The 17,049-nt window shown below is 42.0% G+C and overlaps 1 protein-coding gene across 1 annotated transcript in view; it reads right to left on the bottom strand.

Moving 5' to 3' along the window:
- TG (thyroglobulin) overlaps positions 1–17,049 on the bottom strand; it is a 164,741-nt gene that overhangs the window by 66,378 nt on the left and 81,314 nt on the right. Inside the window, exons 39-41 of the mRNA XM_068396990.1 lie at positions 13,616–13,709; positions 8,677–8,836; positions 3,465–3,664 (exon numbers count right to left, since the gene is read on the bottom strand). Coding sequence (XP_068253091.1) covers positions 3,465–3,664; positions 8,677–8,836; positions 13,616–13,709 — 454 coding nt within the window. The remainder of the gene's footprint in view (positions 1–3,464; positions 3,665–8,676; positions 8,837–13,615; positions 13,710–17,049) is intronic.

Genomic DNA, 17,049 nt, shown 5'->3' with positions numbered 1-17,049 from the left:
TCACAGTAAAAAAGTGTTTCATGATGTTCAGAGGGAACCTCCTGTATTTCAGTCTGTGCCCATTGCCTCTGGTCCTGCACTGGGCACCACTGAAAAGAGCCTGGTTCCGTCCTCTTTGCACCCTCCCTTCAGGTGTTTATATATATATTACACAGAATCACAGAATGTTAGGGATTGGAAGGGACCTTGAAAGATCATCTAGTCCAATCCCCCTGCTGGAGCAGGATTACCTAGACCATATCACACAGAAACGCGTCCAGGTGGGTTTGGAATGTCTCCAGAGAAGGAGACTCCACAACCTCTCTGGGCAGCCTGTTCCAGTGTTCGGTCACCCTCACCGTAAAGAAGTTTTTCCTCATGTTTATGCGGAACCTCCTGTGTTCCAGCTTGCACCCATTGCCCCTTGTCCTGTCAAGGGATGTCACTGAGAAGAGCCTGGCTCCATCCTCATGACACTTGCCCTTTACATATTTATAAATATTAATGAGGTCACCCCTCAGTTAATGAGATCACCCCTCAGAATATCAATATTGATAAGATCCCCTCGAGTCTCCTCTTCTCCAGGCTGAACAGTCCCAACCTTTCCTCACAGGACACTCCACAACCTCCCTGGGCAACATGTGCCAGTGCTTGGTCACCCTCACAGTAACGACTGTTAGATGAGAAGGTGACAGAAACTTATGAATTGTGCCATAAGGGATGGTTGGATTTCACACACGATTATGGGGAAGTTCTTCTTCTGGGGAAGTCTGGCCATTTCTCACAAATAACTGAAAGACTGTATCAGGGAACTTTTGGGAAGCACGATCTTGCAAGGGCTGACAGCACCGAGGTGATTCTATACAAATCTGAGATTACCTAAAAAACAGTATCAGAAATACCAAATGTGGGTAGGGATGTAGCAAAACTGTGACCAATGAACAAAAAGTAATCAGAGGTGGTTAGTTTGAGAAGGAATAAGGCTGGTAAATGGAAAAAAAAGGGATGGGAAAAGGGGGAAGAAAGGGGATATAAAGGGTAGCTAATCATAGGAGCAGGGATATTTAGGGTCCATGTCAGATAGCCCTTTACCTGATTACAATAGTTTTCAGTAGGGCAATAAATCTGCTCTTTCCACCACTGGCTGAGGAGGGACTTGGTGCCTTCCCTTGCATTGGGTGGAGGAAGCCTGGGATCTCTCCTCTTCACATCTACCAGGGAATGCCTGGAGGGGACACCTAACATATCTGCCCTCCACAGCCTCCTGCAAGAGACAGAGGCAATCCATACCATTGATCCACTCTTCTACATCAAAATTGCACTGGTAAATAAATCAATTAATCAAAAGATGAAGTCAAACACCATGTTAATGCTCTTAAGTGATTTAAAACAAGACCATAACCACTGAGATGACTTTTTCCTAATCACATTACTGAAAGATGAAATAAGTTATAAAAAGTCCCCATGATAACTTCGCGTTGATTTTGTACACTTTTTTTTCAGGTCTGTTCCAAACAAAATCTGCTATAGGGCAGACACAGGAAATTCAAAGGCATTTTGCTATTTCAGGTGCACCTCTTCTTGTAGAGAAAGTTTCATACATCACACCTCTCTGCATGCTAAGAAACAGTATCATTTTTTATGCATGCCAAGACCCAAACAAGGAGTGCAAAACTAACTTTTGCAGAAAAGCTTTATTGCTTCATGGGATTTTCCCTCAGGAAATCTGTATCTGGTATACTCAGTTTCATGATTCTTGTCTGTGTGCACCTCCTTTTATCACAGTAAAATTAAAAGTACGCAATGATTTTGATGTCTTGGAACAAAACCAAGATGCATCCCTTTACAGGAGGTCTAGCTGAGAAATATGAGTAAACCAACAGTTGCATTTTGCATCACTTCATTACAAAAAAAAAAAAAAAAAGATATATTTTTAAGCCACTGCTATTACTGCTTACTTTTTATTTTATTGGTGTATTTTACAAGAAAACTAAATCCACCGTGACACTGTAAGGTTAAATACTTAACACTACTTTGAAATTAGTGAAGATCCTGCTTTTGCTGAGACAGTGGTCTGCACAAACCCCAGGAAGAAAATTGTTGTCACAAACACCAGATTAGTGGGAAGAACTAACGCACCTGCCTGCTCATCGCACTTGCCATTGTCTTCCTACTATTCGATGTCCTGCTGTAGGAGAAAGGAGGATTCCAAACCTTATTTCATAAAAGAAAATATGCAATGTGGAACTACACTCCAGCAATAACGATACGCAAAGAGGTCCTTGCATTTCCCTTTCATCAGTTGCTCAACTGGTAAATTGCACTGTACCTCGTCACAGCTTTCACAAGGCCACGTCCTAAGACATTTCAGTAAAGAATCTGTGACTTCAGAGAAAGAGTAGGATGGAACTGTACTCTGAGAGAGAAGGACTCTGGGTCTACTAGTAAATTAACTGCTATGCCAAGAGCTGAGTAAAAATCTAGGAAATGTGTAAGGAATTATTTGAGAATGACACAAAAAAAGCAACCCTGAACAGCAATTTTCAGCAACTTCCCTTGACTTCCCCATTAGAGCGATGCAATTAAAGTAATCTTATTGAGACATGGGGATGCAAAAGGCAAATTATGTTCCCTGAAGCAAGGGCACACTGAAGAAAAATCAAGTCGTGAATAGAGATGTCATTATTTTCAAGTCAAGATTTTATTTAATTGGGCCCAAGTTTCCTGGACCAAGGATTTTGTTCTTCTGTTCACTTTTCCAAGTGAACACTGCTAGCAGAGAGATCATTTTGTCCAAGCACCATTTCTGCTGGATATATAAACCTCCACTGAAGATCAAGCCTCATTTCAGAGCACACGAGACTCATCTGAGGCTGTAAAGATCAATGGTAGTATTGACACTGACAAAGCTGATCTCAAAGTCCTGAGATTCAACATGGGACTGTAAAAATATGAATCACTTGAGGTGACTGTGAAAAAGGTCCAAGCTGACAGCAAACAAGCCCGTGGGTAAATGGATTTTTACTCTCTCTCTGAAACTTGCTTTTTCTTTTAAATGAAATCTGTCATGAGATCAGATAAAAAGATTGGATACTTTAAAGATGCGGATGTTTGGCTCATCAGTTTTAGAGTCTAAAAATTGCTGATCAACAACTGTATTTATGGAATGGAAACTAACCTGTTGTACCTATAAGTTATGAAACAAGACTATTTATATAACACACAAAAAACCACAGTGACGAAAACCAGATTCTTACTATGACTAAATCAATCACCAAAGTGCATCACTTGTACATCCTTGTGAAGCACCCAGCTCCTGGAGATAGCAGTCACAGGTGAGATGAAAAATAACTATAGCAATAACAGCCCTATTAGTGCTGCCAAGGTATGGATGAAATAAAACCAGAACCCACACTCTGCAACACCCTCACACCTGTAACGACATCCTTTCACAAAGAAGTCAAAGAGGTAGGAATGGGACTTACCATCAACAACACCCTCCTGAAGAGGTCCATATCCGCTGCCTCTGTGAGCAGGTGAATGCTGGTAATGTCTGCCCCACCACGGTCAGCTCCTAAAGAAACCCGGCTTGGATCTCCTCCAAAGCTAGCGATGTTCTGCTGCACCCACTTCAAAGCTGCCAATTGATCCAAAAGGCCGGCGTTTCCACTTGCCTCAGGCAAACCTATTGTGAAAAATAAATAAATTGGTCTGAAAAGAAATAAAACTATAAACATTTGAAGTTTTGATTAAATGTTCATTTTTAGCAGCTCTCGCAGCTGAACCTTGACAAAACTGATATCGGAGCTTAAAAGGCTGAAGTGGCCTCTTCCAAGGTCATCACTATATTAACAGACTCCATTTCAGTTTTTACCACTCCAAGAATTTACAAGAGCTAGTATTCAGTTCTATAGTTACCATGTATGCATATTCATTAAGCTCTTAAAATAATCAGATACTTTGTAATCTTCCCTAACGAAACAACCAAAAGTTTCATGCTATAAGCATGATGCAAGCCAGAGTGGAGAACTCCACAATCTTTATCTGCAACCATACTTAGGCTAGGATGCAACTAAGAGTAATTAAACATTATTCTGTTTAATTGCCAGCACTCAAAAATATCTGATCATGTCTTTCTGTAGACACTATTCTGCAGGAGCTTTTTATCCAAGCTCCATAACATACTGGTGTTTTTCATTACAAGCCCAGAACAAGTTAATAAAAATACAAGAAATTACAGTTCATATAAAGTTAATATAATTAGCAGTTCTACCAACTGCATCCCTGGAGGTACCTAATTGTCTGTCCTGATTATAGAACAATAACACTCCAACTTCTAAGCTTCATTTGGACACCTCATGGCAAGAGATATGAATCCTGGCTCAAGTATCCGTAAATTTAGGCCCTGAAATTCTTTTTCTAAGTAAGTAGCTTGATCTTAAAATAAATTAAAAGCAAACAAAACGTCAGCGTGCTTGACAAATTCAATTGACTGTTTCCCTGGAGTATACCTAATTGTATCTTTCTGCTCCCTAGATCCCTTTTACACTTACCAATCCGACCAATCGTTTAGAAGTCACATCATCATGCATTTCTTTGCACATGTATAGGTATTATTTTATAATATCTCAATATATATCCTTTGAGATTGATCTATGTCTAACTGATAGAGATCTGAATTGTATGTATTCATATTCTTGTTCCCACGAAAACAAAAGAAAAATAATTAATCATGTACTCCCCATGCTTAGGTATCACCACTGAAAAGACTACTTTCTTTTCAACATCAACCAGTGGTAACCTGATAGTTTGATTAACAGGAAACTAATGCTGAAAGTGTCTAATGATACAAACCCCAAGGCAAGCTTAATTTTATATCAACAAAAGCAGAAATAAGTAATTCCTACACAGTCTCTGAGAAAGAAATAGAAAAAGATTATTCACTGTCTACTACTTTTTAATCCACAATGAGTCATTCATTTTTAATGACTTCAAATCCTCCACATTCAAAACTTGGGAAAAAAAAAGCAACACAGAAAAGCCAGGAATAGAAACATAGCTGAAACTATTTGTTTCTTCCATTGCCAAGACAAAACAGTACAATTTTAAAGTAAGGGTAGGCTCAGAAACAAGGGAATCAAAATGAACAGACAGTGGAATGAGGAGCTGCCACTCTGTGGACAGGTAGCCCTGTCTCAGGCAAAGAGCAATTGAAAGCATACCTCCTGTAGTAGATGCCCACATCCCTACCGTAATGAATTACTGAGATATCAGAGAGACCTATTTAAGCAGCAGAATAGAATACAGAGGAGACCAGGTTATTGATAGCCTTGCAGATCTCACAGACACCCACATCACAATAGCCATGACTGTTAGTGCCCTTTCAGTAGGACAGCCAAGCAAGAACTAAACGACCCCAGAAACTACAACCTTCCACCTATAGCCATAGTTTCAGATGATCAGGCCAAGCCACACCAGTGAAGCAACCAAGGAAAAACTGTCCCTACTTTAGTTTTCAGGGTTGTTTTGAGTTTGTTCTGCACAACATCACCAGTTCCCAGGGTTCTCAATTCAGCAATAAACCCACCCAGTAGACACTGTTAAAAAGGAAACCTCATTTCAAGGGTTTGCTGCATGCCTCACGAGACCTCCCCAGAGGAAGTGAAATCCATGTAAATGTTTTAGCCACACGATGTGCCTCACTACCGGTATAATAAACAACAAGACCGAGGAGGTAAATATAACCAGTTCCTTTTGCCCTGGCAAAAACCACAGCCAGGTTGTGAAATGTACCACACTGGGGAACAGATGCATGCACAGACATTCACAGTAGCTGGACTAAAAGAAACGTTTCTGCCAGGAATCTTTTCTACTGCTTGAGTGATAGGCCTGGATATAAATCTTGTAAGCAGTCTTTTTCTAGGAAAAGATCACATTCCTGGGAACCACAGGAGAATTAAAAGAAAATGGTGTCCAGAAGGAAGCAAACAATGACAAACATATGCATTTCTGTTATTACTAAACTGGAGAAGAACAATAGTGCTAAATTTAAGCATGAAAATCATCCTGGTTTATATGACTTCATGGACTCTTAAAAGAATCAGGCCTAAAAACATGACTGTCTTCTCCCATACTCTTTTATTATCATTGCTATCCATATTACTGGCAATTCACCTTAACTTTTCTGGGTGCAAAGAGAGAGATGAAGGTGCTAGTAAGAATGTGCATCACTTTTTGCAACATTAATGGGTGATAGCAAATTAAATTAAACATCCTGTATACTTCGAAGAATAAGAGCTCTTTGACTGCTTGTAATTGGCCTGTTTATGGGAGACCAAAACAACTGCAGAACTAACAAAAAAAAAAATTAAAAAAGGAAATCTGTTGTTCTCACTACCCTTCCTCCCCCAAAGTCTCCATTTAACAACTTCATTTCTAGTTTTGCAATTTATAACAAGTCAGCATAAGAGGATTCAGCACTTTGCTTAGTTGGACAATGAAACTGATATTGCTCACAGGATGATAACTTTTGTTTGTAACTTCAGGGCCTTCTAACAATCCTGCTGCTAATGTCCCCACAGTCCTAAGGGTGAGCTCCTGCCCCCTTTGAAACTGATGGCAAAACTTCCAAAGGACCAAGATTTGTCCAAGTCTTTCAGTAAGAATGGAAACATCCCTGGAATATAATTTTAGTCTTGAGAAAAACCCTTATAGTACTTGACCCAGCTTGACAACCTTCACTGAAAATCCTCAGTGGCTACTGGTCATGTGCAGAAGGAGTAAGAGGTACTCCAGCAACCTGTGGTGGACCAAAGAATAGATCTTGCAGTGGGAGCATTGATCACCAGAAAGGGTATGACTGAAAAACCATGCTGACAAGGAGCCTGGTATAGACACAACACAGCTCATCACCCTGACATGGACTAAGGGGATATAGGGGAAACAGGACTGTGGCGCTAAAGGAATTTTTAGGGCTTCCCATGACATGGTGCTTAGTTTGCTCCAATGACTCTTTCAAAGAGCTCTTCCTACTTGCTCCAGTTCCCTCTGGAGCAAGCAGATTTTCCCAAATGCACAGCAAGGATTTCCCACAGGGGAAGAGGTCAGGAAAGACCGCACTTTTCCCTGGCTGCAGCTCCACAGTACAGAGAAGGAGAAGGTCCCTGAACACTCCCTGTCTGAAATGGACCACCCCTATCTGAAGGTTTGCAGGAATGCAAATTCTGTACATTCAGCTCATGCACTGACTTTTTGGGACATGTGTGCAGATACCTGTAAAAAGGAGCTGGAGAATTTTCCTCATCCCTAAATTATGGATCATCATATAAATACTGCTATATAATATTTAGCCCAACTAGCAGTTTCCACTTAGGAAGAAACTGAGGGGAGATTCACAGGGCTGAAGGAGGTTAGTGGGTAATGCGTGGGCAGTGCTGCGTAATGGAAGCTTGCACCGCACGTATCCACACGGTATTTGGCTCTAGCCAAAATGAAGCCACGGTATCACTTTCATAAGCATCCGGTTTGCACTGCTGAAAACAGTGATTCTTTCCCCAGATACACCTATTACCAACTTTATATCTAAATGAATAAAGAGCTTGTAGTGCCAGGTGTCTAGTTACTGAATGAAAAACAGGCTTTGCTGGGAGGCAACTTTGAACAAAACAGTAAAACAGAGAAAGGAAACAAAAACCAATAGCTGCAGCTATAACCCCAAACTAGGCAAAATCCACCCAGCATCACTAGCAGTAAATACTCAAAAGAATCATGAGGCAAAGTATGTAGGTCTGGTATTTGCAAACTTGGCAAATATAACCTCCTAAAGGTTATAAAGGTACTAAAATGTCCACTAGAGAGACCACGGATGGCCACCGAACCGATGGAGCCAGAGCTCCACTTGCCGTTGTTGCATTTTCTCTCTGTGGCTCTCTACCTTGAGTTCCCCTGCCCCAGCCAGAATTGAAAGATGGTAGAAATAAGAGTTCCCTACTTGCTTAAACAGGCAAATCTAATAAAAGGCAAAATGAAAAAAATAATCCCAAAGATCAGCAGGGACATGTGAATGTGCATTTCCATGTGTATATGCCTCTTTGCACAATATAAAATCCTGTACGTAATGGGAGTTTGTATAATTTTTGATGGCAATTGGTATTAAGAGGCAATAGGGGAGCAAAAGTGTCCTTTACACTAGCATATGGGGAAGGGATGCAGAGAACATGCAAATGTTCAGTCACATCCAGAACAGTAACATAGGTTAACAGAACTCAAATTACACATGGCAAGTCCTTCAGAGAAGTCTGGCTGAATTACTGAGGAACCAACCAACTATTTTTGTGCTGTATTTTCCATACTTTCGTGTTCTTCTTACCATTAACCTGCAGTTACCCCTCTCTGCCTCTTCCCTACTCTGACATGGGCACAACTGAGCATTAGTAAAATTTCACGGATGGAACAGCTGGAAGTTGGAGACATTGAAAACCATATCCACAATGACAGGCCACTGATATTAGCAGGAATTTTAATGCCTAACCTATCTTTGTGTGTGTCTGCAAAACCCAAGATCCACAGTTTCATTTGCAAACATGTTTCTCAAATTTAAAAATAACTTACCTTTTTTTTATTTTTAGAATTAGAAACAGAAGTGTTACAGAATGCAATGTAGCCCATAGTTGTGTTGTCTAGAAATCCATTACTTACCCATACTAAGGAAGCCAAAAACACCGACCCGGTAGTTTGCTGTCACGACAATGATGTTACTGATGGCAGCTAGGTATGATCCATCTATGGTTGTCTTTTCTGCCTCAGCACTGTAACTCCCTCCGTTGTGGAAGAACACCAGCACTGACATGTTTTTGACCTGCCGTGACATAAACCAGGTTAATATTCCTGTAGCCAACTGCTTTTGTAGGTCACTGATGAGAACACAAGTGTCTTCCCCACTATTATCTAACCCATTCATAGCTCTTTAACAGTGACCATAATGAGAGGATATCTGGCCTTCTGTCTGAAATTCTAGGGCTAAATTGTCCACAATGACCTATATACCATTACAGAGCATGCCATGTCCACTATAAAGAAGATTTAATGACACCACTGTGTTCCACCAGCCAACAACTCTACCAGGTTAGCTCAAGGCAGACCCATCCTGCTGACTTGGCCATTGAGCATGTGGGTGGGCTTGTCTTTGTTATAACATGTCTGATTTACAAAAACACACAGGAAAAATTCAAACAAGTGGGAAACAGGAGAAGGAAAAGGCCTGTTGGGTTGCCCCATCTTGAGCAGGACTAACTCAATAGCTGTGCAGGGCTGCTTCGTACTCTCCAGTCTTCAGCACTTAAACACTGCCTAGTCTCAAAAATCTCATTTGACAAGAGCTCCTCATTTCTCCTTCAATCCCCATAGAGGGGGAGGAAAAACCACAGAGGTTTTCCCCTACCAGATACATACAGAGGTCCTGCAGAGAGGACATTGTTTCTGCATGGGAGAGACTCACCTCTCATGAAGCACAGAGGGTGTCTTCCCTGAGAGAGCCCAGCAGGACTCCTGGGATGGGAAGGAGCTACAATGGACTGCTGCCCATGTTAGCACTCCTTGCAGAGGCACCCAATTTTGCTCAGAGACGGAGGCTTTTTCCCAAAGCAGCACCTCATCTGTGTGGACCCTCTCCGCACCCGCAGCAGGGCTGCAGCCAGGCTGCTGCTGCATGAGCAGCACAAAAGCAGAACTGCCCAGGAGACCTCAGCATTTACCAGCACTGTCAAGATGACACTTGGAAGAAATACCAGTGAAACATACGGAGGGGTTTTGGGTTTTGCTTTTTTTTTTTCCTTCCTGCTGCAAAAAGCAGAATAACCTGATTCAATGCTAGAAAGGTTTTTTCAGTGTAACCTCAATTTTCCATTCAGCATTTTCATCCCCCATTGTCCGCTTTGGGACTATCCCGAAGGAGGCTCCTCTCTCCTCTGCTCATCAGCAGGTCACGCACACCAACTTGTCCCTCTTTCTGCTTTGGCAGCTGGTGGTGTTTTTCAAAGAAAGGCTGGTGGCCCCTGCAGCAGCATCAAAGTACATCTGAGGTTTGTTTTTCCCTGCAGCTAGAGGGCATTGGGCTCTGTTGCTGTTATTTTCTGGATGGAGCTTAGCTAAACACAGCAGTCCCATCTGCTCCGGCAAAGAATGTCTCCAGCAAAAATGTGACCAGCTATACAGGAGAAGCAGTAGAGAAGTGATGGTTGCAGCCTCCTGCCAAATTACAGGATAGGAGGCAAACTCCCCTCAGCTGCCCTTAATTTGTCATGACTGTGCACACTCCTCACTTATCTATCTGGAGAATCACTTCAGAGGCTTCTTGTGAACACGACAATGTTACCAAGAAAACCCCAGAAATTGCAAGCACTGAAACATGTTGCGCTCTCTCAGGAACTTCTGCTCCTGAATAGAAATTGCCTAATCCACAGTGCCTGGCCCCTGGTTCCCATTTCTGCACCGCACGCAGCACAGGAAGAGAGATAGGGGCAAAGAAAAACAATGAAAGAATCTGTTTTCACACAGAAATTCATTCTAAAATACAACCACATCGAGCCATGTCAGCTAAAACAGTGTTAAACACGATGCTGAGCCTGCTCCATCCCCTCAGCTCAGCACGGTTCAGCCTAAGGTTTGAACTGGGCATTTCCCACATGTCCACAGCCTGCATTCACCATGACCTCCAGCTGCCCCCTAAGTTGTATATTACATTATGCTGAGCGACTTTACCCAATGCTGTAGTGAGGAAAAGCTTAAGAGAGGCAAAGATGGGAAATAAAAGTTAAAAATGACAAAACAAAGCCTGCTGCAACAGGTATGGAGCAATTCGGGGGAAGATTTCGCACTGAGGCTGTGCCTAGTGCCAAGTGTCTGGACGTAGCATTCCCATTTCTAGTCTGCAGCGAGCAAATACAGATCCCTCTCCTACATAAAGGTAAACTATAATGAAAAATAATTAGGGTTTTAATCCCAGGAGATTTCAATCTCAGAGCTCATGGGTTTGGGCATTTTAGATGAAGGCTGTTTAACATAATTGCCTTCTCATTTCCCGCTTAAGTCTTAACAGCCTAGAACAATTATTTTCATGCTATAATTGAACTATGCCTCACAATATGAGATATTTTATATCACCTATCTATCTAGATATCTATTTGGTAGCCAATTATTTTTTTACTGTACATTAGCTGCTGGATAATTTATTTTGAATATAAGTGAATTTTCCCCAAGCCTTGTTCTCAATCAAATTCAATCAACCATTCCAATTAAATCTGTGAGGCAGAAGAAATGCACGACTTTGACTAAAGCCTGCTGGAGGCAGTCTCTTCACACCCCCACCACATGGTACCAGGCTGAGATGCAGCACTGCCAGCATCCACTCCAGGCTGCAGTGGGGCACTCGTGGGGCAATGCTGGGCAGAGAGGGGCCAGCACGTTCCTCGCAGACAGGCCATGGCTGCCACGTGGCTACTGCCCAGTGCAGGGTTTTGCTTAGTACTTGGCAACAAAATGCACAGTTGCACTTTGAGGTGTAAAATCTGTGCAAAGACTTCCAGCTGGGACACGGTCAGATGGCTCCCTGGCTTAGCTAGCAGGGGGATGTCTTGTGAGGAGCCCAGCAGCTCCACCGTGGTCTCATGCCTGTAGGGGCTTAGGTCCCATGTGCAAACCCTCAAGGGGGAGAGAAGTTCAGCATCCACCAGGAAGCTGCAAGTCAGCTGGAAGCCTGAAAGGCTTTATAATATTCAGAACCATCTTCTCAATCCTTCTGTAAAACATTTAGTGAGCTACTTGGCAGGGGTAGATTTAAACTCTACTGAGCCAGGCAACCTCAAGTGCTTTTACTACTGTACAATATTGCTCTATAAAGAATTGAGTGCAACAGGGATGATGTGATAAGGATGGGAATAACACGTGCAGGGGATAGGAGAAGAGGAGAGAGGGTACACTTTCTAGTCTTACTTAGTGGAGAGTTTAAATTCTTGATCTTACATTTGAACCCTTTGCAAATCAAGCTGAAGCACAGCTTTGCTTTGCTAGTGTGACAGGTGGTGATGGTTATAGGTGGAAAAAAGTCTCTCAGAAGTGCCAGTTTTATTTGGAGGGTTATGTGGTACACGTAACTATGGAAGCAAAATGAGGTGATGTCATTCACCTTCTTCACTGCTTGACACTTACAGAGTCCTTCGGTGGCAGGCAGCAGTCCCTGCACCATGCTCTTGTTCAGGCTCAAAATGCTCCTGAAAGACCTCTGCATTCACTGCTCTCCAGGAGGTTTTATATTCAGTGTTTACTAGCTAATTTAACTTTCCATGGGCTGAAAATATATAACTATAGCTCCCTGTATGCGAGTAAAAAATAGAGCTCGCCACAAAAAGAAACAGGAAAATGCCATGCCTTCTGCTCCCAGCTACTTCTGCAAAAACAGAAGTTTTGGTTCTCTCTTGGGCTAGACTTACGCATGTGAAACTGATTGACTTGATGGGATCTACTTCTACCTTACACCTCTACAAAAGACAGGAGGGATTCAGTTCTCAGCACCGCCAAGGGGAAAAGACAAGCCTGTTTAGTCTATCAGATGGTAGAAAATACAATGCTTTCAAATAAGCTATCTTGAAAGCAGCACTTAAGCGGAGATGGCAACCTGCCTGGGACAGTGTCCTGATGTTTTTAATAACCGCTGACTGCGCTCAAGGCAAAATGAGAGTGTGGTGCTGCAGGGAGAAAACAGGCTGCTGGTCTTTCTGGTGGTTAAAAGCACCTGCAAAGGACTCTGTGTGCTGCTGTCAGGCAGCTAGACCAGCTCTTCCCAGACATGCAGTATGACAAATTCATAAATTTCTATTATAACCACTGTTACCTTCTGAAAATTACCAGTATTGTGGAAAGAAAAACTGTTCTGTGCTCTAATCCCACTCTTCGATGGGATTCACATGTTATTCAGCATCTTTATCCCCAGCTCCCCAGGCGTTTGGCCAATCATCTAAGCTGGCTCTAACCTGAAGCTTTATTTTATATCTGTTTAGAATGAGGAATTCAAGAGCTTTCAAATGACAATTTCTCAGATTGTACCATCGGCCCAGTCATCTTTAAAACATCTATTTTTATGCTCTGTGGGTTGGGCACAAATCTAGCATTTCTTGCTACCCTCATTCCTCAACAGCTCCCACAGATGTCAACAGGGGAACAGTAAAGATGAGGGTGAAAAAAACCTCATCTACTGTCACTCAACTGGTGGCAAGTGTCGATGTGACGTGTTGTATTGCGTTATCGTCTCCTGGACAAATGGTCTCATTTCAGGGACATTGCCATTTCTGTCCTTAATTTCTCCTCCTTTGCTGCCACCTTCCTCTTGTGTTTTGTTTCCCTCTTTGTCTCTCTCTTATTTCCAGCTTTTTAATTTGCTACTCTCCAAGTTACCCAAACGTGGCTCACTAAAAGCCTATAGGGAATACTCTTGAACCAGTACAAACCACAGAGTGCCTAATATAACCTTGAAGGGCTTTGTGAACACCACATGAAAAACAGTCATTCATGCCAATTAAAAGTATTTTGAAAAGAGACAGTGCTCAGCTACAAAAAAGAAGAATTCAGCTCGTCTCCTACTTACAGTGGTGGCAGGAACAAAGACGTTCAGATATAGGCAGTCTTCACTGACAGAGTATGACGGGGCCTCTCCATCTCCTGGCTGCCAACAAGCTGCCCTAGAGATACGGATTGAGAGAATTACAATAAAAAAGCTTGTACTCTTTTTCCACTGCTGCTATTTCCTCATATTTTGATGCACAAAGTTTATAAAATCTTTAAATCTATAGCTCTCTATCGCATTTAACACTATGCCCATCTATACTTTAGTAACAAATACGTGGGTTTGTATACACACATACAAATGCAAAAAACACATTGTAATTTCATGTCTAGAATCCTTCCCTCAGAAAACCAGCCTCATTTTAAAAAGATATGAACTCAAAAATAAGCCTTCAGAAAACTCAACGCTTTACATAAACTGCACAAAATTCGCACCAGATGTAAGGGGAGCAGGACTGGGGGTCTGAGGCACAGGTCTCCCCCTGCTATTGCCTGCACACCTAGGTAATCCACTATTTTGCTGAAATGCCAGTTATTTATTTTAATTTCTAATAGTCTGTGGGTTACATTTACTTATACTTATTTTAATTTCTAATGCTCTGTGGGAAAATATGGTAAGTTTAAAATTTTAATGCATTTTTAAAATCTGTTTGCTCTAAGCATCATAGCAGACCTTTAACAGTGCCCAGCAATGTTAAAAGTAACCTTTCAATAGGTATTCAGCCAGCCGGCCACGTACAGAAAATAATTTTCTGGCCCTCATCTGTATGAGATTCATATGCTTGAGCTCTCTCCACAACAAGAAACAAGTGGATGACTCTTGCAGTTCAGATAATAAGCTATTTTGAAGCCAGTTCTTTCTTCTTCACAGCCATATTTATATCACATAATGAGTTACAGAAAAGCATCACAAGTTATTAGGGAAGAAGCCAAAAGAGGCTATGAAAAAGACAGTAATATCTCAGAGAATTATTTCTAAATTACCATTTTTAATGTCCTTGTAAAAGTTTACACCAAAGGTGTGAAGAATTTAATAGAAAACTACAAGGCAAAGGACCAGCTTTAATGCAATTCTACAAAATCTTTCCATAAGGGCGGTTCCTAGGATCGTGATATCCCTCAACAGCTTTCACACTGAAGTAGAGAAGCACATCATCTCCGACCAAAATTGCTCAAGCCATTTTAAGGCAGACAAAATACAAATTCCCAGGTAGGAACCCAGCCAGGACAACAGGTCTAACACTGTTAATCATACAGTTTTCCACAGGGCAGCAGGAATCATCACCGTGCTCATGGCTATTTTTTTTTTCTTTTTTTTTTTTAGCAACTCATCAAGATTCCCAGCACCTCCAGCTCCCAGGATCTCCTCATGCCAGGACTGACTCCAGGGAAAGGTTGCCACCTGCTGAGGCAAGCCCACAGCTCCTCCAGCAGCTGGAGCCTTCAACAGCTGGAGGAGGTTTTTGGGGTTTTTTTGGTTTGGGTTTTTTTTTTTTTTGTGAGTCTTTTATCAGGTCCTGGCTGATAAGTAAATATTTCTCTTCTGTCAGTAATGGCACTCTGCTAATGTGAATTCCTTATATGCAAATATTGTGCAATACCAAAACAGACTCCTAAAAAATATAGTTATCCACACTTCTTATACAAAGAGAGAGTGAGGTCCCTCTGATTCTGCAAGTACACCTCCATGGTGTTAAGCTCAAAGAATTCTTTTTTTAACCTTAAATGAATAACAGAAGGTAATGTCCAAGTTTTTCACTGGCCTAAGGAAGCACTGAGAATTCAACAGATAGGAGCAGATTAACTAAGGTCCCTAAATTGCTTTGAAAATCTCAGCCAGGCTGCTCCTTGCAACACCAGGTCTTCAAAGAGAGACCACAGAGGCAGATGGGTCTTACCAAAGTCCTAGCAGACACCCTGCTGTGGCTGCAGACACAAAGAGCTGATGGTGTGTGTGCTAACTTAGCATCACTGTGCACCTAAGGAAACAAAGAGCCACATCTCACCAGATCCCTCTAACGTAAATAAGGCTGCATGGCTACTGTGGTTACGCTGTTAACACCTCCACAACTCAGGTGCAACCTGAAGGATGAGACCACCAAAAGCCAGATGCTCTTTCAACTCCTCAAGACAATGCTGCATCTCTTTTCATTCAGTTCTAGGCTTTGCTAGAAACCTCTGGAAACAAATTTGGAGTAATGGAGGGACCAAACAGCTTCCACAGAGCTGACAGGTCTCTAAATCTGTAGCCTTAGAGTGTATTTCCACCAAGCAGGTGGTGATTCATGTCAGGCCTGCAGGGTGCGATCCTTCCACCTCCCTTGCAACATCTATGATTTCCTTAACCATGTCAGTTTTTGGCCAGATCACTTAGCTCAAGTAGTTCGTCACTAACCACATGAGGACCACTCCCGGTGCCAGGGAACTGAACAGGACTGCATGGCAAGCTGTGGCTGGAAGGATAACACAGGATCTCAGTAGACCTGAGGTCTGTATTAGCTGCCTTGGAAGCTCTCACGTCACTAAACCTCTGCTATCAGCCCTGATTTCTGCAACTCCCTCTACAGAAAGTTGACCAAGTCCTTCCACCAGACTCTGTCCTTTTGACTGTTCTGCACTTCAATCTCCTATTTCTTGTTTCTATCTTTTTTTTCCTTGCAGCTCCTCATTTCTTCCAGGAAATGGTCTGCTTTTTATTGATAGGAACGTGATCGGGTACCAGCTCTCTTCTATCAACTTCCTCTGTACACGTGCAGCATGGCTCACTCACGCGAGTTTCATGTGCTCTGTAGTTTTCTTTCTGTTACGTGGAGCATGGATGCACTGTGAGAAAGACCCTATAAAAACCACTCCATTTTCATATCTTGTTTCTTGTTGTTACTGCATTTCTATTTGCTGTGGGTTTTTTTAAAAAGAAATCCACTGTCCTGACAGGTTCCACAGCACAGATGTACTAAGTAGTGTCATGCAAACCCTCTTTTTTTTAATTAATACACATGCGCAATTTGTCATTTTGGTTCCCCAATGCAACAAAATTAAGACTCATATCGTAAGACTAAATAAAACACAGACATGCACACAAGGCCTCTGTCTTTAGAGTGCCTCCAACCTAAACTCACCGACGGTGATGTCTGTACAGCCCTGAAGAGCCAGGGCAGACAACAGGAAACATTAGACACAGGGACTTAGGAGAAATTTAGCCCATCTGCTAATGCAGTTCTAGCGCTTGTTTCCTCTTGAGGCATTACCTAAAATGTTTACAACTTCTGTACTTCTGTCCAAGCTATTTAGCAAATTTTTGCTTTTTAATAGTTTTTGGACAGAAAAGACTAAGTCCTTCAGCCTGATCTCCTAGACACTACTAGGCAGAGAATTTCCATACGAGGCCCACAGATTCTGGTTACAACAGCGTTAAAGTGCCCCTGTTTGATTAAACACTCTGCATTAACGTATAGA

This window comes from Nyctibius grandis, chromosome 3, assembly GCF_013368605.1.
Source record: "Nyctibius grandis isolate bNycGra1 chromosome 3, bNycGra1.pri, whole genome shotgun sequence".
Lineage (NCBI taxonomy): Eukaryota > Metazoa > Chordata > Aves > Nyctibiiformes > Nyctibiidae > Nyctibius > Nyctibius grandis.
This window is presented reverse-complemented; position numbering and strand designations above follow the sequence as displayed.